The sequence below is a fragment of the Salvelinus fontinalis genome, chromosome 22, assembly GCF_029448725.1.
Source record: "Salvelinus fontinalis isolate EN_2023a chromosome 22, ASM2944872v1, whole genome shotgun sequence".
In the NCBI taxonomy this organism is placed as follows: Eukaryota; Metazoa; Chordata; class Actinopteri; order Salmoniformes; family Salmonidae; genus Salvelinus; species Salvelinus fontinalis.
In genome coordinates, this window is record NC_074686.1 from 10,103,575 (window position 1) to 10,127,514 (window position 23,940).

At 40.8% G+C, this 23,940-nt stretch overlaps 1 protein-coding gene across 2 annotated transcripts; it reads right to left on the minus strand.

Annotated features, from left to right (window-relative positions):
* Positions 1–5,762: 5,762 nt before the first annotated feature.
* LOC129819758 (major histocompatibility complex class I-related gene protein-like) lies at positions 5,763–23,203 on the minus strand. Of its 2 annotated transcripts, XM_055876328.1 has the most exons (7): positions 9,841–10,159; positions 9,460–9,714; positions 9,077–9,361; positions 8,728–8,850; positions 8,566–8,589; positions 8,189–8,234; positions 5,763–6,928 (listed from the first exon to the last, which is right to left on the minus strand). In XM_055876328.1, exons 1-7 carry the CDS (start codon positions 10,127–10,129, stop codon positions 6,805–6,807), a joined length of 1,146 nt encoding a protein of 381 aa, XP_055732303.1. In that variant the 5' UTR covers positions 10,130–10,159; the 3' UTR covers positions 5,763–6,804. The 2 variants fall into 2 exon arrangements, with proteins under 2 accessions (XP_055732303.1, XP_055732304.1); XM_055876329.1 differs by lacking the exons at positions 5,763–6,928; positions 8,189–8,234; positions 8,566–8,589 and adding an exon at positions 23,079–23,203 and having other exon boundaries at positions 8,717–8,850; positions 9,841–10,113.
* Positions 23,204–23,940: the final 737 nt, after the last annotated feature.

Below are 23,940 nucleotides of genomic sequence, written 5' to 3' on the forward strand. Positions count from 1 at the left end.
TGTCACGTTGAGGGAGCGTGAAATTTGCATGCTGAATGTCAACCCAAGCTGTTGCCAGAGAATTTAATGTTAATTTCTCTACAATAAGCCGCATCAAACTACGCCTCACAACCACGTGTTACCGCACGAGCCCAGGACCCAGGCTATCAAGACTAATTGCATTGCCCCCCCCCCCCCTCCCCCCTCTTTTACGCTGCTGCTACTCTCTGTTATTATCTATGCATAGTCACTTTAATAACTCTACCTACATGTACATATTACCTCAATTACCTCGTCACTTGTGCCCCCGCACACTGACTCGGTACCGGTAACCTCTGCATATAGCCCCGCTATTGTTATTTACTGCTGCTCTTAAATTCTTTGTTATTCTTACTTTTTGGGGGGTATTTTCTTAAAACTGCATTGTTGGATAAAAACCTCTTAAGGATCCGCCCTTTTTAAAATGTTAGCCTAAAATGACATACCCAGATCTAACTGCCTGTAGCTCAGGACCTGAAGCAAGGATATTCATATTCTTGATACCATTTGAAAGGAAACACTTAAGTTTGTGGAAATGTTAAATTAACGCAGGAGAATCTAACACATTAGATCTGGTAAAAGATAATACAAATCTTTGAAATGCAAGAGAAAGGCCATAATGTATGCCAGCCCAGAAACAATTTAGATTTTGTCCACAAGATGGCAGCAGTGTATGTGCAACGTTTCAGACTGATCCAATGAACCATTGCATTTCTGTTAAAAAAATTGTATCAAGACTGCCCAAATGTGCCTAATTGGTTTATTAATACATTTTCAAGTTCATAACTGTGCACTCTACTCAAACAATAGCACGGCATTCTTTCACTGTAATATCTACTGTAAATTGGACAGTGCAGTTAGATTAACAAGAATTTAAGCTTCCTTCCAATTTCAGATATGTCTATGTCCTGGGAATTGTTCTTGTTACTTACAACCTCATGCTAATCACATTAGCCTACGTTAGCTCAACCGTCCCACAGGGGGCCCACTGATCCTGTGGAGGGCTTGTAAGTAAGCACCTGTTGTAGTCGGCGCATGTGACAAATGCAATTTGATTTGAGACTCGAAATTGAGCTCAGGTGCATCCTGTTTCCATTGATCATCCTTGAGATGTTTCTACAACTTGGAGTCCACCTGTGGTACATTCAATTGATTGGTAATGATTTGTAAAGGCACACACCTGTCTATATAAGGTCCCACAGTTGACAGTGCATGTCAGAGCAAAAACCAAGCAATGATGTTGAAGGAATTGTCTGTAGAACTCTGAAACAGGATTGTGTCGGGAACATATCTGGGGAAGGGTACCAAAAACATTATGCAGCACTGAAGGTCCCCAAAAACACAGTGGCCTCCATCATTCTTAAATGGAAGATGTTTGGAACCACCAAGACTTCCTAGAGCTGGCCGCCTGGACAAACTGAGCAATCGGGGAGAAGGGCCTTGGTCAGGGAGGTGACCAAGGATCTGATGGTCAGAGCTCCAGAGTTCCACTGTGGAGATAGGAGAACTTTCCAGAAGGACAACCATCTCTGCAGCACTCCATCAATCAGGCCTTTATGGAAGAGTGGCCAGACGGAAGCCACTCAGTAAAATGCACATGACAGCCTGCTTGGAGTTTGCCAAAAGGCACCTAAAGACTCTCAGAAAATGGGAAACAAGATTCTCTGGTCGGATGAAACCAAGATTGAATTCTTTGGCCTGAATGCCAAGCGTCACGTCTGGAGGAAACCTGGCACCATCCCTACAGTGAAACATTGTGGTGGCAGCATCATGCTGTGGGGATGTATTTGAGCAGCAGGGACTGGTAGACTAGTCAGGTTCGAAGGAAAGATGAACAGAGCAAAGTACAGAGATCCTTGATGAAAACCTGCTCCAGAGCACTCAGGACCTGAGACTGGGGCGAAGGTTCACCTTCCAACAGCACAACTTTTATTTCACCAGGTAGGCCAGTTGAGAACAAGTTCTCATTTACAACTGGGACCTGGCCAAGATAAAGCAAAGCAGTGCGACAACAACAACAGCACAGAGTTACACATAAACAAATATACAGTCAATAACACAATATAAAAATATATGTACAGTTTGTGCAAATGTAGTAAAGTTAAGGAGGTACGGCAATAAATAGGCCATAGTGTCGGAATAATTACAATTTAGCATTAACACTGGAGTGATAAATGTGCAGATGATGATGTGCAAGTAGAGATACTGGGGTGCAAAAGAGCAAAAAAATAAATAACAATATGGGAATGAGGTAGTTGGGTGTGCTATTTACAGATGGGCTGTGTACAGGTATAGTGATCGGTAAGCTGCTTTGACAACTGATGCTTAAAGTTAGTGAGGGAGATATGTCTCCAGCTTCAGTGATTTTTGCAATTCGTTCCAGTCATTGGCAGCAGAGAACTGGAAGGAAAGGCAGCCAAAGTTGTTGGCTTTGGGGATGACCAGTGAAATATACTAGCTGGAGCGTGAGCCACAGGTGGATGTTGCTATGGTGACCAGTGAGCTGAGATAAGACAGAGCTTTACCTAGCAAAGACTTATAGATGTCCTGGAGCCAGTGGGTTTGGCGACGAATATGTAGCGAGGGCCAGCCAACGAGAGCATACAGGTCGCAGTGGTGGGTAGTATATGGGGCTTTGGTGACAAAACGGATGGCACTGTGATAGATTGCATCCAGTTTGCTGAGTAGAGTGTTGGGGGCTATTTTGTAAATGACATCGCCGAAGTCAAGGATCGGTAGGATAGTCGGTTTTACGAGGGTATGTTTGGCAGCATGAGTGAAGGAGGATTTGTTGCGAAATTGGAAGCCGATTCTAGATCTAATTTTGGATTGGAGATGCTTAATGTGAGTCTGGAGGGAGAGTTTACAGTCTAACCAGACACCTAGGTATTTGTAGTTGTACACATATTCTACACATATTCTAAGTCAGAACCGTCCAGAGTTAGGTGGGCAGGTGCGGGCAGCAATCAGTTGAAGAGCAGGCATTTAGTTTAACTAGCGTTTAAGAGCAGTTGGAGGCCACGGAAGGAGTGTTGTATGGCATTGAAGCTCGTTTGGAGGTTTGTTAACCCAGTGTCCAAGGAATAGCCAGATGTATACAGAATGGTGTCATCTGCGTAGAGGTGGATCAGAGAATCACCAGCAGCAAGAGCGATATCATTGATATATACAGAGAAAAGAGTCGGCCCGAGAATTTAACCCTGTGGCACCCCCCATAGAGACTGCCAGAGGTCCGGACAACAGGACCTCCGATTTGACACACTGGACTCTGAGAAGTAGTTGGTGAACCAGGTGAGGCAGTCATCTGAGAAACCAAGGCTATTGAGTCTGCCAATAAGAATGCGGTGAGTGACAGAGTCGAAAGCCTTGGCCAGGTCGATGAAAACGGCTGCACAGTACTGTCTTTTATCTATGGCAGTTATGATATCGTTTAGGTCCTTGAGCATGGCTGAGGTGCACCCATGACCAGCTCGGAAACCAGATTGCATAGTGGAGATGTTACGGTGGGATTCGAAATGGTCAGTGATCTGTTTGTTAACTTGGCTTTCGAAGACTTTAGAAAGGCAGGGCAGGATGGATATAGGTCTGTAACAGTTTGGGTCTAGAGTGTCTCATGACCGCGGCAGCTTTCCAATCTTTAGGGATCTCAGACAATATGAAAGAGGTTGAAGAGGCTAGTAATAGGGGTTGCAACAATTTTGGCGGATAATTTTAGAGAGGGTCCAGATTGTCTAGTCCAGCTGATTTGTAGGGATCCAGATTTTGCAGCTCTTTCAGAACATCAGCTATCTGGATTTGGGTGAAGGAGAAGCGGGGGGGCTTGGGCAAGTTGCTGGGGGGGGTGCATTGCTATTGGCCAGGGTAGGGGTAGCCAGGTGGAAAGCATGGCCAGCTGTTGAAAAATGCTTATTGAAATTCTCGATTATCGTAGATTTATCGGTGGTGACAGTATTTCCTAGCCTCAGTGCAGTGGGCAGCTGGGAGGAGGTGCTCTTATTCTCCACGGACTTTACTGTGTCTCAAAACTTTAGGGAATTAGTGCTACAGGATGCAAATTTCTGTTTGAAAAAGCTAGCCTTAGCTTAGACTGTGTATATTGGTTCCTGACTTCCATGAAAAGTTGCATATCACGGGGGCTATTCAATGCTAATGCAGTACGCCACAGGATGTTTTTGTGCTGGTCAAGGGCAGTCAAGTCTGGAGTGAACCAAGGGCTATATCTGTTCTTAGTTCTACATTTTTTGAACGGGGCATGCTTATTTAAGATGGTGAGGAAAGCACTTTTAGAGAACCAGACATCCTCTACTGACGGGATGAGGTCAATATCCCAGGATGCCCGGGCCAGGTCGATTAGAAAGGCCTGCTCACTGAAGTGTTTTAGGGAGCGTTTGACAGTGATGCACAGGCCCATTACGGACGCAGGCAATGAGGCAGTGATCACTGAGATCCTGGTTGAAGACAGCAGAGGTATATTTAGAGGGCAAGTTGGTCAGGATGATATCTGAGAGGGTGCCCATGATTACGGATTTAGGGTTGTACCTGGTAGGTTCCTTGATAAATTGTGTGAGATTGAGGGCATCTAGCTTAGATTGTAGGACGGCCGGGGTGCTAAACATATCCCAGGTTAGGTCACCTATCAGTACGAACTCTGAAGATCGATGGGGGGCAATCAATTCACATATGGTGTCCAGGGCACAGTTGGGGGCTGGGGGGGTCTATAACAAGCGGCAACAGTGAGAGACTTATTTCTGGAAAGATGGATCTTTAAAAGTAGAAGCTCAAACTGTTTCGGCACAGACCTGGATAGTATGACAAAACTCTGCAGGCTATCTCTGCAGTAGATTGCAACTCTGCCACCTTTGGCAGTTCTATCTTGACGGAAAATGTTGTAGTTAGGGATGGAAATTTCAGAATTTTTGGTGGCCTTCCTAAGCCAGGATTCAGACACGGCTAGGACATCAGGGTTGGCGGAGTGTGCTAAAGCAGTGAATAAAACAAATTTAGGGAGGAGGCTTCTGATGTTAACATGCATGAAACCAAGGCTTTTACGTTTACAGAAGTCAACAAATGAGAGCACCTGGGGAATAGATGTGATGCTGGGGGCTACAAGGCCTGGGTTAACCTCTACATCACCAGAGGAAGAGTAGGATAAGGGTACGGCTAAAGGCTATAAGAACTGGTCATCTAGTGCGTTGGGAACAGAGAATAAACGGGGCAGATTTCTGGGCGTGGTAGAATAGATTCAGGGCATAATGTACAGACAAGGGTATGGTAGGATGTGAGTACAGTGGGGGTACACCTAGGCATTGAGTGACTCTAAGCACACAGCTAAGACAATACAGGAGTGGCTCCGGGACAAGTCTCTGAATGTCCTTGAGTGGCCCAGCCAGAGTCCGGACTTGAACCCGATCGAACTTCTCTGGAGACCTGAAAATAGCTGTGCAGCGACGCTCCCCATCCAACCTGACAGAGCTTGAGAGGATCTGCAGAGAATGGTAAAAACTCCCCAAATACAGGTGTGCCAAGCTTGTAGTGTCATACCCAAGAAGACTTGAGCTTGAGAGGATCTGCAGAGAATGGTAAAAACTCCCCAAATACAGGTGTGCCAAGCTTGTAGTGTCATACCCAAGAAGACTCTAGGCTGTAATTGCTGCAAAAGATGCTTCAATAAAGTACTGAGTAAAGGGTCTGAATACTTCTGTAAATGTGATCTGTTTATTAATCTTTATAAATGTTTAAAAAAAATTAAAACCTGCTTTTGCTTTGTCATTATGGCGTAGTGTGTGTAGATTGAAAAAAAATATATATTTAATCAATTTTAGAATAAGGCTGTAATGTAACAAAATGTGGATAAAGTCAAGGGTTCTGAATGCTTTCTGAATGCACTGTATCAGTCAAAGCATAGTCTGTTTTCTCTATTCACCAGAAGTGTTGGTTTGTTTGGTTTCCTGTTTATCATTAGGCAGCAGGTAAAGAATACAGTGATTGACTATCAGTGTACATACATAGGCATAATTTCTGTTTTCAGGTTTCTGTTCAGCTCTCCTCCCACAGCGACCCTAGCCCTGGGCTGGCGTGTGGTAACCGCTGTGTGGTTTGTGTTCCAGATGCAGAGGCGACAGAAAGGGAATTGGTGTCGTGTTGGACTCTCCTGGCCTGTGTTGCCCGTCTCAGCCTTGTTCGGCACAGTGTCTTTGGACTGTTTCCGATCAGGTGAGCTTGCCGCCCTATATTTACAGAGGAAAGTTTGCAATTATTTCTCATCAGTGCATCAAACCGAAGAAAGTGCAGTATATACATTCACGTCCATAATTATTGGCACCCTTGATAATGATAAAAAGGGCAAAGGGCAAAAAACACAATAAAATAAATGAAACACAATTACTCAAGAGAGATTTTGTTTAGTAAAAGCCAAATTCTTAAAAGATGGGTGCCAATAAATAAGTTGACAATTTTTCAATACTCCATCACTCTACCCTTGCAAGGATAACAACGCTGAGGCTTTTTCTAAAATATTTATCAGATTGGAGATCACATCGGGAGGGATCTTAGACCATTCCTCCATATAGAATCATTCCAGTTCCTTGATATCCTTCGTCTGCGCTTATGGACTGCCCTCTTCAAGTCAAACACAGGTTTTCAATGGGATTAAAGTCTGGAGACTGAGATGGCCATGGACAAATTTTGATTTTGTGATTAATCATTTCTTTGAGGATTCTGATGTGTGCTTGGTTATTGCAGTTTTTAGCATATTGCAACAAAGTAATTATAATTTCCATCACTAGCTTATGAGAATGAATCTGTGTAACTGAATAGTGTTATCAATAGCCATCCTATAAAATTATGAAATGAATTAATGTTCCTTCGTGGTCCGGTCAGGAAGTTTGGCCACCAATGGTCATCTATCCACCTGCACATAAATTGACAACATGGAAAAGATGTGCATTATTAGATTGAACACGAGTTACAGTGGAAAATGTAGTTACACTGATTACTTATTGTTACTGACATGGAAAAACAACTCACAACCAACAATGTCAGACAAAGCAGTCATCTAAAGTACTGCAAAATCTATTTCATCTAAATTAGTTATGGGTTACTTGTACCACATAGCTTTTCATTTTAATTACCCATAAAATAATACATTTGTATAATAATTGTCCTTCAGGATTATATAATAATTCTACACTGCTCAAGAAAATAAAGGGAACACTTAAACAACACAATGTAACTCCAAGTCAATCACACTTCTGTGAAATCAAACTGTCCACTTAGGAAGCAACACTGATTGACAATACATTTCACATGCTGTTGTGCAAATGGAATAGACAAAAGGTGGAAATTATAGGCAATTAGCAAGACACCCCCAATAAAGGAGTGATTCTGCAGGTGGTGACCACAGACCACTTCTCAGTTCCTATGCTTCCTGGCTGATGTTTTGGTCACTTTTGAATGCTGGCGATGCTCTCACTCTACAACCCACACAAGTGGCTCAGGTAGTGCAGCTCATCCAGGATGGCACATCAATGCGAGCTGTGGCAAGAAGGTTTGCTGTGTCTGTCAGCGTAGTGTCCAGAGCATGGAGGCGCTACCAGGAGACAGGCCAGTACATCAGGAGACGTGGAGGAGGCCGTAGGAGGGCAACAACCCAGCAGCAGGACCGCTACCTCCGCCTTTGAGCAGGAGGAGCACTGCCAGAGCCCTGCAAAATGACCTCCCAGCAGGCCACAAATGTGCATGTGTCTGCTCAAACGGTCAGAAACAGACTCCATGAGGGTGGTATGAGGGCCCGACGTCCACAGGTGGGGGTTGTGCTTACAGCCCAACACCGTGCAGGACGTTTGGCAAAAACGAACTGTTTTTTAGTGTATATGCGATTGATAATAGTGCCTTGTTCTGTTCTCTGGCATACTGTAACTCAGATTTCCCTGCATGTTCATTATCATACTAACGTTGCTTGTCTTATAGAGTAATCAGGGCACCTTTGGACTATGGTGAAGACCACACACAAAATCTCTCATATTGGGGTCAGCCATTTTCTCAGTCTTTTGAGAACGGCAAAACCAAAATCTAAAATCATTAGGCTAGTATTTACACATACTTGTATTCTGAAGCAACACCTAACCTAACAGATTTAGTTTATTTGAGGGATTGAAGACTGTTGTCTTACCTTGCTATTTCCTTTTCACACATTACAGCCGCTCCATTGCCATTAGCTGAAGAAAAACACAGGAAGATGTCAGTAGATGTTTGAATGTATGGCTACAATACAATTCTACAGTGTCCAGCGTGGATCATTTGGTAAAGCGTAGCACTTGCAACACCAGGGTTGTGGGTTAGATTCACACAGGGGACCAGTACTAGAAATGGTATACCCTTACTATTCAAAGTCGCTCTGGATAAGAGCGCTTGGTAAATTACTGAAATGTTAAATTATAAAACTCAGCATTTGCTTAGTTTTGTAAATATTGTATGTCCATCATAGAAAAGCATTTGTGGCATAACAGACTTTGACATGTATACAGAGGGAGAGGCTGTGATACTAACCTCCAGTTCTCAAGCCAGGAATCACTTTAATGTGTAAAGAGAAAAATACATAAATGTTATAACTCATATAGATTTTGGCCGTAGGGCCCAACTTTCATAGTTGTACCTTAGATAAAACTTTTCTTAACATTTAATTGTTAATTGATATAAATCAAGACCTACCAATTGTCCCTCTTCTGTGCAGAACAAACAGGACCACCAAAACCAAGATCAGAACTACAATAATGGCGATGACTGTCCCAATGACTACAGCACCGAAACTACTGCAATCACAACATTCTCCATCTGAAAAACAAAAGGCATAGTATATATAAAAAGCAACAATATGTAACCAGAAGCTAACATCAGTTTCCTTCCTGCTTCACTTGCAAAGCTGTTGTTCGTATGCTGTTCAGTTCAAATTAAGATTGTTTCCTGTGTCAATAACACTAAACCAAATTAACCATCAATAACAACACTAAACCAAATTAACCATCAATAACAACACTAAACCGAATTAACCATACCGTACCCCATTTTCCAACAATTGGCTCCTTCAATGCTCTATGGCTGACAAAGCATTCATAAGTTTCCTTATCTGCCTCTGGGATCTGCACACTCATCCTGATCTGGTAGGTGTCATCATCATTTGGTAGGACTCCTGTAGACTGCACTCCATCATGTTTGGTCAATGGAACACCATTCTTCTTAATATGCATAAACACATCTCTGGGATAGAAACCTGTGCCCATGCAGGTCAGTCGGACATGTCCTGCAGTTTTGGCCTTTTTTGCAAATGCATAGACCTTTGTAGGGGCTAAAGAGGGAATAAACAGAGAACATTAATATTATTTCTGATCTCACATGTACAAATGGTCGTTTTTGTTTGTTAGGCTATACTATTTAAGTACTCACAATCAGCCCTACTGAATTCCTTGTCCTTCTCCAGGTAGCCCTTGGTGTACGTGTTGAGGATCTGCACCCCGTCCCACTTCCTCTTAGTCGGCTCAGCTTGATCAACTAGGGCCACCCACTGCATAGTGTCATCATCAAAGGCAAGGAAGTCGTCTCCATCGTAGCTGTATTGGTCGGTGCCCTTTATGAATTTCAGTGTGCCGTCACTCTGTTGGTCAATCTCACAGCCAACCTTCCACTGAAGAATATGCACATCTGAGAGGAAAACCAATATTGAAAAAGGTGAACGATGCCTCTATGACAATATACATGGATAACTAATGACCTACAATTTTAAAAGATTAATGGTGAGCGTAGGACAGATTGCAGGTGTTCCCTCACCAGTGTTGTTGTGCCTCATGCGCTTCATCAAGATGTTGACGTTGACTTTGAACCACTGCTCCTTGCTCTTGCGTGACTGAGTGCCTTTTTCCCAGTAGTCTGCTGGCAGCGTCGCCCTCATCCAGTCCTGTTTGGGAATCTTCTTCTTTGACACACTGTCATAGTAATCAATCTGTCTGTTGTTCATCAGACCCATGGCAGTGAACTCATGGATACCAGGCAATTCTAGTGGCTTTGACAGGGCAGTGTAGATGTAGCTCAGGGAGTAGATGTCTGTAGGGAAAAACATTTAAACATTGACATCATTTGTCTGAATTTGCCTTCTCTCCATGTTGCTCAGACAATGCTGTAAAACATGAATAGGAAATTACTTTAGGTCAAATATTTATCTATATCATAGGTCTGTAATGACCAACAAAATAATGTATTCAATTAATAGTGTCAGGGAGGCCTTGCATGATGTTGTCTAAATGGTAGGCGACATAAATAACAAATAAGCCCACACTAGTGCATTAGTGAGAAGTGGGACACATTCTGCAACTTAGAAATCAACCTATTTCATATTAATATATTAAAGGGATAATTCAAGATTGAGTCAGTTGAACTCATGGATACCATTTTTATCTCTGTGTCCAGTATGAAGGAAGTTAGAGGAAGTTTCACAAGACAATGATAACTAGCGTTAATCCCAACGTATCCCTTTAACTAACACTATTGAAGTCAAAAGATAACTATTTTAGCACATGTTGATTAGGCCAGTTGTAAACATATTCTAGCAACATTAAAGGGATAGTCTGGGATTTTGGCAATGAAGCCCTGGATACAATTTTTATGGTTCTGCATGCATTTTGAAGTTGCTAACTAGCGTCAGTGGTGACCCGTTTTGAGCTCCACATTTCCCCCCCAAATAAATACATACAAAAGATTGGGGGGGCTTGCCTGTTTTGCATGTTATTTTGGCATGAATATGTATCACATATCAGTTTGCATATAATGAAACATTTAAAAAAATATATATAATTGAGTTAATAAAGCTCAAATGCAGGTGTTTCAGTTTAGCTCAGTGCTTTCTGTGGTGGTGGGGCAAGACAGCAGAAAATGCGGAGCATTGCGCCGTGATTGGCTCAGTGTTCTGTCACTCAAGGGGACACTACATCACTGCCAAGTCTAAGGGTAGACATTAAAAAATTCAAGCCCCTTGGGTGCTACCATAGTTACATTAGAAGTGCCCATCCAAGAAAGCTCAAGGTTATTGGCCACAGATAAAATGTCAAATCACGTTATATCTTCAGTAACTTTGATTGGACTGATCATGTCAACATCATACTTTCAAAATCTTAGCTAGCAGTCATCATCATGAATCAAGTCAACAATCTACTGGCAAATCCTTTTTAATCCTTGTCATATGAAGAGAAATTCTAGATAAAACGTATCGGTGCTCATCAGCCATTGGACATAAACATTACACAACAAGTTGGAAATCGCAAATTCAACAATGAGTGGTTTGGTAGGAATCAGTGCCTAAATGCAAGCATTGCAAAGCAATCACAATGGAGTGGATGTGGGTCCCAAGTCTAATATTAAGGGTCTCTTTTCCTAATTTAAAATGAGAAACATTCAATATTGGCCATGCTGTCAATGAAGCATGATTTGTGCCTCGCTCAAAACAACTGCAAAATCTTACTTTAGTGAGTTCAAGACAACTGGGAACTCGGGGAAAAAATAAGTTTTGAACTTTCATCCAACTCGGAATTGTAAATCGGGAACTCCAGCCTCTTTCTTGAGCTACGACCTGATGATCAATGACGTCACCATGATCCAACCTTTTTTCCTGAGTTCCCAGTTGTCTTTAAAGCACCATAAATCCCGAGAATGCCAGAATTTGATGCCACCTTCCTGTTCCAAGTGAGCACAGCACAAGTGGAGTCCAAAAATGTATTGTATGCTGCTGCATAAAGGATGTAATACTAACTGTATGTTGTGTAGCAAGCTTTTAGTAGCCCATGTGCCTCACCCTAATAATTTGGTCTATTTTCACCTTTTAATTTCACCTACTGTTCTGACATGGTGGTACACATGTAGCCTATAACCTGTTTTTGAGAAATGTAATTATTGAATATTGTAAGAGCCTTCATTGTCTGCTTATATGCCCCCTTTATTTATCCTACAGTTCTGACTTGGTGTACAGGGTGAATACTGTAAGGATGGCCCATGTTCTGAATTCTGTCACTGTACATTTCAAAAGTGCTGAACAAATAGTAATATTGACTCTGTCCATCCTAGCTCACTCAATGTCTTAATCGAAATTATGGATGGCCTCTTATCCGCTTCTCGTCTCCTTATGCCATAGTTTGTACATCTCAATTGTCCGTAGAAACCACATTTGTTTAAGCAAGTCAGCCATATCAGGCAGTAAATGAGGCTGAATGAACTGTTTCGCTGCCAGACTAGGCTCCGCTGATAGCCAGGTATGGTAGTGGTATAGTGCAATTAATGTATTGCTGTCACGCCCTGACCTTAGAGAGCCTTTTTATTTCTCTAGTTGGTTAGGTCGGGGTGTGATTTGGGTGGGCATTCTAGTTTTTCTATTTCTTTGTTGGCGGGTATGGTTCCCAATCAGAGGCAGCTGTCTATCGTTGTCTCTGATTGGGGATCATACTTAGGCAGCCTTTTTCCCCACCTTTGTTTGTGGGATCTTGATTTTGTATAGTTACTGTGTAGCCTGCAGAACGTTACGTTCGTTTATATTTTGTTGTTTTGTTGGTGTTCCATCAAATAAAGAAAGATGTACGCTTACCACGCTGCACCTCGGTCCAATCCATTTTATAACGATCGTGACAATTGTTTAGTGTTTTGTAGTGTAGTGGCCTTACTGGCATGCATCCCACTTGTTTGTATTTTTGACATACCAAGATTTACATGTTAAAATTAGCACTGACTAGTGTTAGCGCAATGACTAAAAGTCTATGGGTCCAGCTAGTTAGTGGTACTTTTGAGAGCCAATGCTAACTGCCTTCATACTGGATGCAGATACCTAAAGAATGGTATCCACGAGTTCTTCTGACTCTGGAGAAGTAGATAATGGGGCTTTATTGACAAAATCCTGAACTATCCCTTTAACCCAATACCTAGAGAACTCATCAAGAGCTTCGGACCGGTGAGGGCCGAAAAGGTGACACTTTCTTTTGCACCGAAACATGCAAAAAAATGCAGATTTTAACTAATTAACTTCTTATGGCTGGGGGCAGTATTGAGTAGCTTGGATGAATAAGGTGCCCAGAGTAAACGGCCTGCTCCTCAGTCCCAGTTGCTAATATATGCATATTATTAGTACATTTGGATGGAAAACACTCTGAAGTTTCTAAAACTGTTTGAATGATGTCTGTGAGTATAACAGAACTCATATGGCAGGCAAAAACCTGAGAAAAAATCCAAACAGGAAGTGGGAAATCTGAGGTTGGTTGGATATAGTTCAAGTTGCACTTCCTAAGGCTTCCACTAGATGTCAACCGTCTTAAGAAACTTGAATGAGGCTTCTACTGTTAAGTGGGACCGGATGAGAGCTCTTTGAATCAGTGGTCTGGCAGAGAGCCACGGGCTGGTCACGCGCATTTCACATGAGAGCGACCTGCGTTCCATAGCTTTTCTACAGACAATGGAATTCTCCGGTTGGAACGTTATTGAATATTTATGATAAGTTCTCAGTCAACTTACCTGGTAAAATAAAGGTAAAATAAAATAAATAAAATAAAATAAATAAAAACATCCTAAAGATTGATTCTGTACTTTAGTTTGAAATGTTTCTACAACCTGTAATAACTTTTTAAACCTTTCATCCAACGTTCGGCTGGACCTGCACAAGCGTTTGGATTTGTGTACTAAACACCCTAACAAAGTAGCTATTTGGACATAAATGATGGACATTATCGAACAAATCATTTATTGTGGAACTAGGATTCCTGTGAGTGCATTCTGATGAAGATCATCAAAGGTAAGTTAATATTTATAATGTTATTTCTAATTTCTGTTGACTCCAACATGGCGGATAAAAAATAACGCCGTTCTCAGATTATTGCATGGTTTGCTTTTTCCGTAAAGCTTTTTTGAAATCTGACACAGTGGTTGCTTTAAGGAGAAGTATATCTATCTTGCTAGAACGCAACAAAGTTATTTTGAACTGGGGGACAAACCACATAAATTATTAGCAAGACAGCTAAGGCATGTACAGGCATCTAGAGCTATTCACAAAATAAAAGACAAGAAGGGTAAAATAGTAACAGATCCGCAGGACATTAATAAATGCTTTGCGCAGTTTTACTCAGAGCTATACCAATCAAAATGCGATGCTACTGATCCACAAACTATGGAACGCTTTCTCGCTGAATGTGAACTTCCTAAACTAGACAGGGGGGCAGCTGCCGCACTCGATGCAGGGATAACCTTAGATGAAATTAACACAGCGATAGCACAATTTCCAAACAGCAAGGCCCCTGGGCCCGATGGATATGTAATAGAATTCTATAAGAAGTACTGCGCTAGTCTATCTCCACTTATGTTGCGAATGTTTCAACAATCCAAAGAAAATGCCAAACTCCCGCAAACACTGTATGAGGCTACAATAGCCCTGATCTTGAAAAAAGATAGAGATTCCATGGAGATGTCGTCGTATCGCCCCGTGTCGTTACTCCCCATAGAAAAGAAGGTGTTGACAAAGATATTGGCAAACCGATTGAAAAAATATATTTCCGACATCATACACCCTGACCAGACAGGTTTTATCCCGGGCCGACATACAGTATATCACAAAAGTGAGTACACCCCTCACATTTTTGTAAATATTTGAGTATATCTTTTCATGTGACAACATTGAAGAAATGACACTTTGCTACAATGTAAAGTAGTGAGTGTACAGCTTGTATAACAGTGTACATTTGCTGTCCCCTCAAAATAACTCAACACACAGCCATTAATGTCTAAACCGCTGGCAACAAAAGTGAGTACACCCCTAAGTGAAAATGTCCAAATTGGGCCCAATTAGCCATTTTCCCTCCCCGGTGTCATGTGACTCGTTAGTGTTACAAGGTCTCAGGTGTGAATGGGGAGCAGGTGTGTTAAATTTGGTGTCATCGCTCCCTCATACTGACTGGTCACTGGAAGTTCAACATGGCACCTCATGGCAAAGAACTCTCTGAGGATCTGAAGAAAATAATTGTTGCTCTACATAAAGATGGCCTGGGCTATAAGAAGATTGCCAAGACCCTGAAACTGAGCTGCAGCACGGTGGCCAAGACCATACAACGGTTTCACTGGACAGGTTCCACTCAGAACAGGCCTCGCCATGGTCGACCAAAGAAGTTGAGTGCACGTGCTCAGCGTCATATCCAGAGGTTGTCTTTGGGAAATAGACGTATGAGTGCTGCCAGCATTGCTGCAGAGGTTGAAGGGGTGGGGGGTCAGCCTGTCAGTCCTCAGACTGCATCAAATTGGTCTGCATGGCAGTCGTCCCAGAAGGAAGCCTCTTCTAAAGATGATGCACAAGAAAGCCCGCAAACAGTTTGCTGAAGACAAGCAGACTAAGGACATGGATTACTGGAACCATGTCCTGTGGTCTGATGAGACCAAGATAAACTTATTTGGTTCAGATGGTGTCAAGCGTGTGTGGCGGCAACCAGGTGAGGAGTACAAAGACAAGTGTGTCTTGCCTACAGTCAAGCATGGTGGTGGGAGTGTCATGGTCTGGGGCTGCATGAGTGCTGCCGGCACTGGGGAGCTACAGTTCATTGAGAGAACCATGAATGCCAACATGTACTGTGACATACTGAAGCAGAGCATGATCCCCTCCCTTCGGAGACTGGGGCGCAGGGCAGTATGACCCCAAACACACCTCCAAGACGACCACTGCCTTGCTAAAGAAGCTGAGGGTAAAGGTGATGGACTGGCCAAGCATGTCTCCAGACCTAAACCCTATTGAGCATCTGTGGGGCATCCTCAAACGGAAGGTGGAGGAGTGCAAGGTCTCTAACATCCACCAGCTTCGTGATGTCGTCATGGAGGAGTGGAAGAGGACTCCAGTGGCAACCTGTGACGCTCTGGTGAACTCCATGCCCAAGAGGGTTAAGGCAGTGCTGGAAAATGATGGTGGCCACACAAAATATTGACACTTTGGGCCCAATTTGGACATTTTCACTTAGGGGTGTACTCACTTTTGTTGCCAGCGGTTTAGACATTAATGGCTGTGTGTTGAGTTATTTTGAGGGGACAGCAAATTTACACTGTTATACAAGCTGTACACTCACTACTTTACATTGTAGCAAAGTGTCATTTCTTCAGTGTTGTCACATGAAAAGATATACTCAAATATTTACAAAAATGTGAGGGGTGTACTCACTTTTGTGATATACTGTATATACTACAATTTGAGACGCCTTTTCAATGTAATGTATCATGATCATAAAGTTGAGGCAGTGGTAATAGCTCGATGCAGAGAAGGCGTTTGATCAGATTGAGTGGAAGTATATGATGTCGGTTCTGGAGCATTTCGGGTTTGGAAAGGAATTTATTAATTGGATAAGAATTATTTATGCACACCCAATGGCGTCCGTGGTGACCAATCAGGAAATGTTGCAGTCATTCCGCCTGTTCAAGGGGTGCCGACAGGGGTGCCCTATTTCGCCTGCTCTCTTCGCTATAGCCATGGAACCCCTTGCTACTCGCATTCGGGCATGTGCCGATATAGCTTCTGTTAAAATAAAAGACACACAGCACAAAATTTCCCTATATGCAGACGATGTTCTTTTGTTTTTGTCCAAGCCTAAAACTTCTATTCCACCCTTACTTAACTTGATAAACACATTCGGCTCCTTCTCTGGCTACAAGATAAACTGGCAAAAAAGTGAGTTGATGCCAATATCACGGCCTGTGGATATGCAATTTCTGCAATCTACCCCGTTTAGAACAGTGAGGGACAAGTTCACTAGCCTTGGCATTGTAGTGACGAGACCTTGATCAGCTATTGAAAGCGAATTGGGACATGAAAATATATCAGCTTAAACAAAATATAGATTTTTGGAAAACTCTGCCTATTTCCTTGGTTGGTCGTATAAACGCTATTAAAATGGTTGTCCTACCCAGGTTTCTTTACCTCTTCCAATGTCTACCCAATTTCATACCACAAAGCTATTTTAAGAAACTGGATTCAATAGTAACTCCATTTTTATGGGATAACAAGGCAGCCAGAATTTCAAAGAAGCATTTATGCAAGTACAAGATAGAGGGGGGCTTTGGCCTTCCTCACTTCAAACTGTATTATTGGGCTGCTAATCTGAACATTGTGTCTTTTTGGAGGGAAAGTTTACCTGCGATGAGACAGAAGGATATGCCTTCATGGCTTTTGATCGAGCGGGCCTCCTGTCAACGTTCCTCACTCCCTGCACGTGTTAATAGCCCATCATATGTGAAAAAAGCCACTTATGACTCCAATCCAGTCATTTGTCATACGCTTAGGATCTGGAAACAGATTTGGTATTTTCTTAACATACCCACTGTTTACATAGACAGCCCGATTAGCCTGAATCATGCTTTCCACCCTGCATTGGATGATGTGGTGTTTTCACAGTGGAGGGAGAAGGGGCTCACAACAATTGGTAATCTATACATAGATGGTCAGTTAGCTTCATTTCAACAATTACAGGCAAAGTTCAACAACACATTTTTTTCAGATACCTCCAAATCAGGAATTTCTTAAGGACACATATCCCACAGTATGGCATGAAGCCAAATAGTCCTACATTAGATAGCTTGATCCTTGTCAAACCCCATTCAAAAGGGTCGGTCTCTAGACTGTATGATGTGCTACAGGCCCACATAGAGGTATCCACAGACACCATTAAAAGGGCTTGGGAACAAGAACTTGGTTCAGAAATCTCAAATGAGGACTGGATAGAAGGTCTCAGGAATATAAACCACAGTTCAGTGAATGCCAGACACAACCTTGTACAGTTTAAGGTGATACACAGGTTACACTACTCAAAAGTAAAACTGCATAAAATATTCCCGGACACCTCACCACTGTGTGAGAGGTGCAAGCAGGAGGAGGGGACGTTGACCCACTTATTCTGGACATGCCCTAAATTACATGCTTACTGGGCTCTCATTTTTGATTACTTATCTAAGGCCTTTGATAGAGTTCTAGCCCCAGACCCATTGATCGCTCTGTTTGGTACAGTTGATGGGAATAACCAGGAAGGGAAAGCTGTCTCTCTTTGTACTCTATTAGCCAAAAGGCTCATATTGCAATTTTGGAAATTGGAGACTGTACCCACCTTTGAAATGTGGTTATGTAATACATATGGAAAAGATTCGATACAACACCTCCAATAGAAGTCCATTGTTTTACAAAATATGGCAGCCGATACTGGATAAATGGTCTAGTCCCGCTTCATAACTGGGCTGACGATCTGCTGCTACTCTGTGCTGTACTCCACTCAATATTTATTTTTGGCTTAACTACACTGCTTATAATGACTATATGCTGTCTTCTTATACATGTACCACGTAATAGGATTTTGTTTTATTTTGTGTATGTGTGAGTTAACTTTTGTTTTGTCCTCTAAATTGGCCATCCCATTCAACAGTACAATGAATGTAATTGTTTGTATTGCTGCCTTTTTTACTTTATTTTTATTGGAAAATAATAAACATATTATTAAAAAAAAGAAGTATATCTATAATTCCATGTGTAACACTTGTATTTTCCTCAACATTTATTATGAGTATTTCTGTAAAAGTGATGTGGCTATGCAAAATCACTGGATGTTTTTGGAACTACTGAACGTAACGCGCCAATGTAAACTCAGATTTTTTTTATATAAATATGAACTTTATCAAACAAAACATACATGTATTGTGTAACATGAAGTCCTATGAGTGTCATCTGATGAAGATCAAAGGTTAGTGATTAATTTGATCTCTATTTGTGCTTTTTGTGACTCCTACCTTTGGCTGGAAAAATGGCTGTGTTTTTCTGTGGCTTGGTGGTGACCTAACATAATTGTTTGTGGTGCTTTTGCTGTAAAGCCTATTTGAAATCGGACACTGTGGTGGGATTAACAACAAGATTACTTTTAAAATGGCATAAGATACATGTATGTTTGAGGAATTGTAATTATGAGATTTCTGTTTTGAATTTGGCACCCTGCACTTTCACTGGCTGTTGTCATATCGATCCAGTTAACAGGATTTCAGCCCTAAGAACAAAGAATATGATCTACATGATCAGTCTCTGTGTAAAATAAAAAGTTGTAAATGTGAACCTAACTCACAGCTAAAAAATGTAAAGAAAGCAAACCAATGTTATTTGTTGCCTAGACTTTACTGGAAATGACACTCAAGTCTTGAGAAAAAACAATACACTAATATTGCAGTTATCCATGACAGTCTTTATAATAGAACGCTTTTGACCACACACATCTACATATTGAACTTGGGGGAAAAACATCTTAAAGTAGAAATAGAATGAAACAGACATTCTATTTTTGTGCTATTATAGTGGCCACTATAGTAGACATCGATCAAGTGCACAAGGCTAAATGTGTGCAAAAATAACATTCACTGAGTAAAACATGTAATATTCCCCCTCACTCACACACAAGTGTTACTGTCAAGTTCAACACAACAAAAATCTTTGGGTTACACTGCACATTATTACATTGCACACTTTCTGCCTCTGGACACCTGTTCTACAATGTGCCAGCAGAGCATGAGGCCCTTTGTTGGCATAATTGATCTCTTTCAGGCAGATAGTACACCTGGCATACCCCTTTTTATCCACTGTATTGAAAAGGTGAGTGGTGTTCATTTCACCTTTATCCAGCTTAAGCCAGGCCCAGCTCCAGCTACACTTGATCCCTGAATCCACTTGTTTAAAACCTGTTGAGGATAGAGGGCGCTATTTTCACTTTGGGGAAAAATCGTGCCCAATTTAAACGGCCTCGTACTCTTATTCTTGCTTGTACAATATGCATATTATTATTACTATTGGATAGAAAACACTCTCAAGTTTCTAAAACCGTTTGAATTATATCTGTGAGTAAAACAGAACTCATTTTGCAGCAAACTTCCTGTCAGAAAGTGAAAAATCGGAATTCGAGGCTCTGTTCCAGGGCCTGCCTACAAATGTGCTTGATATCTATTAGTATACATGCACTTCATACGCCTTCCACTAGATGTCAATAGGCTGTGAGATGAAATGGGGTTTTAATTAAGAACTAAGCTATTAAAGAACTAAGCTATCTTTAATTTGCTGTCCAACATGTATTTTTTAGTAAAGTTTTTGAATAGTTATTTGGTCAGAATAGGTGAGTGTCAGAAAAATATCCGTACATTCTGGGAAAAAGATGCTAAGTTTTCAGAATGTATAACCACGGATTTCAGCTCTAAATATGCACATTTTCGAACAAACCATATATGTATTGTGTAATATGATGTTATAGGACTGTCATCTGATGAAGTTTATGAAGGTTAGTGAAAAAATGTATATCTTTTGCTGGTTTATTCGCTATCGCTAACGTGCCTATTGCTATCGTGCCTTGAATGAATGAATGCGGTTGTGTGGTAGGCTATTGTAGTAAGCTAATATAATGCTATATTGTGTTTTCGCTGTAAAACACTTTTTTTTTTTTTTATCGGAAATATTGGCTGGATTCACAAGATGTTTGTCTTTAATTTGCTGTACATTTTCAGAAATGTTTTATGATGAGTATTTAGGTATTTCACGTTGGTCTCTATAATTACTCTGGCTGCGTCGGTGCTATTTTTGATGGTAGCTGCAATGAAAAACTGATTTATACCTCAAATATGCACATTTTTCAAACAAAACATAGATTTATTGAATAACATGTTATAAGACTGTCATCTGATGAAGTTGTTTCTTGGTTAGTTTGGTTGGTTTTGTGCAAGCCACCTGTGCTGTGAAAAATGTCTGTGCTTTTTTGTATTTGGTGGTGAGCTAACATAAATATACGTGGCGTTTTCGCTGTAAAACATTTACGTTTTCGCTGTAAAAAATCGAACATGTTGGCTGGATTCACAAGATGTTTATCTTTCATTTGCTGTATTGGACTTGTTAATGTGTGAAAGTTAAATATTTCTCAAAAATATTTTTTGAATTTCACGCTCTGCCTTTTCAGTGGAATGTGGTCCCTAGCGGAACCCCTGTCCTAGACAGGTTTAACAAGCAACGCCTCATTTTCCACCTAAATCTCTCATTCTGAAAATGAACCACATACTGTAGAGAGAAAACATGAGTTTACAGATAATAGCTAGTTAACATTTCACACAGATTATCATGGTCCGGTAAGCAACTAACGCGTTATAACTTGACGAATGGAAAGGAAAAGTGTACCAGTAATTAGGGATGCACGATATATCGGTGAACATATCGAAATAGGACGATATTAGCTCAAAAAATGGCAACATCGGTATCGGCCGATGTGCAAAACAGATGTCAAAGCTGACGTGCATAGCTATATAACGTAGGTACGTGACATAATGACGCCATGTAAATGCAAACTTGTTCTCAACTAGCCTAACTGGTTAAATAAAGGTGCAGTAAAAAAATATATATATATGATTGGTCGCTGCTGGCGATTTGCATAAAGTTGAGAAAAGTTCATATTTTTCACCGCCTCCCACGCCACCTTTTGGGTCCGCTTCTCACCGCTTTCCTTCCATTGAAATGAATGGGAAGCGGTGTTGCACCGCGCAGCAACCTGTGCTAGTGTATCATGCCCGTTGTAAGCAGCGATGCCAACTTAGCAATTTTGTTGCTAGATTTAGCAACTTTTCAGACTACCCTGGCAACCTTTTTTCAAACAGCACCTAGCAACAAATGTAGCTCATTTTTTAAATTTATTTGGAACTTGTAGCAACTTTTGAAAAGTGACTCAAAAGCTAAAATGCATGCATTTTCCCTCTAAATGACACAAAAACGATTTTCTCTGTCACACTCAGTCACAACACACGTGCCTGGCTGCAAAAGTGCATTGTGAGTGAAGTCAGCAGCAGGCCACCAGCAATTTCAGCAAATTGCAAATCATTGTTGGCTGGCTGGCTGCAGCAGTAGTAGTACGGGTTCGACAAGCCAAACCCAATGAATATAGTTGGTCACGAATGTTTGATCTCGAATAGAACTTACAACATCAGTCAACATGTCTCAATCAAAATTGTATAGCCAGAAGTACAGAAAAGAGTGGGAGTCTGTACCTGAACATATGTCAAAACATATTTTTTGCTTAGATGGCCAGTCATTTTGAGTAACGTTATTGTGCATTCTACGTAATAACGCAGTTTTACGTTACCACGCAATGACATCACAACGTCATTTAGCAACAAATCAACCTGCCTCTAGCAACTTACCCTGAATATTAGTTGGCAACACTGGTTGGGGGATACCTAGTCATTTTTTTTGCGTCATCACTGCAAGCCATCATGACTCTCAAAAACAGAGACAGCTGTTGTTTACTTCTGAAGATAACTTTAGCGTCGCCCTAAAAATCCGATTCAAATTCGACACAAACCTTCAAATAGGTATGTATAATGACACATTATGTAAACTCTTTATAAAGTTTTATTTACATTTTAGAGGTGATAAGTTGCACTATCATGCAATGGGTTTCGCTTCTCCACCCGCCATTTTCAAAAAGACCCAAAGACCCATTGCCCCTGGAAAGGGGAGAAATTGTGCTTTACAGTGGTATTGATATTATATTATATTTGGAAGTATTACATTTTTTGGGAACTAAAATAAGGTCAATTGTATGGACCAGCGCGATGTACAAAAGTGAGTTAGTTAATTAACATGTGTGTAACATTGCAAAATCATTATCGGTATATTGGAAATTGCAAACACATTACAAACAAACTGCTTTGCACATATTTTACTTTGTGATTTAAAAAAAAGTAGATAATGCTATCCATGGTTGTTCTAAGCTAAGTAAAAAAGCTCATTAATATATTTGATCGGTTTCCTTACACATGTGTGTTCTTATTGCAATACATTTCCAGCGAAAGATACAATGGATGGAGGAACGCGCATAAAGGTCGACTACAAATGCAATTAAAACAAGTAACGTTAGACTATTACGCTAATAGACCGCAGCAGTATAACGTTAAGTTTTATGGTAAACGATTTTAAAAGTATTCTTTTACTTTAACATGTTATATTCGAGTGCACAACTTACCGCTCTGGCAAATACATTCTAGTGAAAAATATAAAACAAAAACCGTCAAATGCGATATATTCATCATATTATTAATTAAACTACAGCCGTTTTCTTAAACTACATCCCTATTTTAAAACGTATATGTCGATGGAACGCTCCTTCACAAATGTATATTGCGTTGCGTTCCTTCCCCTTTGAAGAGTATTTCTATTTTTTCTTCTATCCAATGATTTGAGGGCTGAAATAAATCTAGCTGTTGTCAGGTAAAATAGAGCATTGGAGGTTTACGTGCCTGTAGCCTGTGGCGAATGAAGAAAAATATAGCCAAGGCTATGAAAATATAACATCTTTTTACTTGAAATCAATGATTTTATAAAATCTCGAGAATAAGTCAAGAACAAAAAAATTATTACAATTCTTACAACTCTATCATAGGTTTACACAATTGTAACCTCTGACCTTATTCTCTTTATTTTATTTGAGGTACCTTTGAAACTGTTGTCACTGACAATTCAGGTGTAGTGATTTTTCTTTTGTTTATTTTCTTTACTTTAATGTTATTTTATGTTTCTTTAGAGAAAATGTAATTGCAGTGATGTCCTATGTTCATTTGTTATTGTATTGCAATTTGACATTTTATTTAAAATAAAAAGGCTATCAAAATACTGTGATTTTTCACTATAGGTAGGATTGGATAACTTAAATCATGGACAACAAATAAACATTCACATACCCTCAATAATTGTATTATGTAACAATTATGATACTTTGTATTTTACATTGACATACATTTTCTGTTTATCGGTTTGTCAGGCATCATCAGGGAAAAAGACTATCTCATCATAATGTAATGATTGATTGATCTGACATACAGTACAGG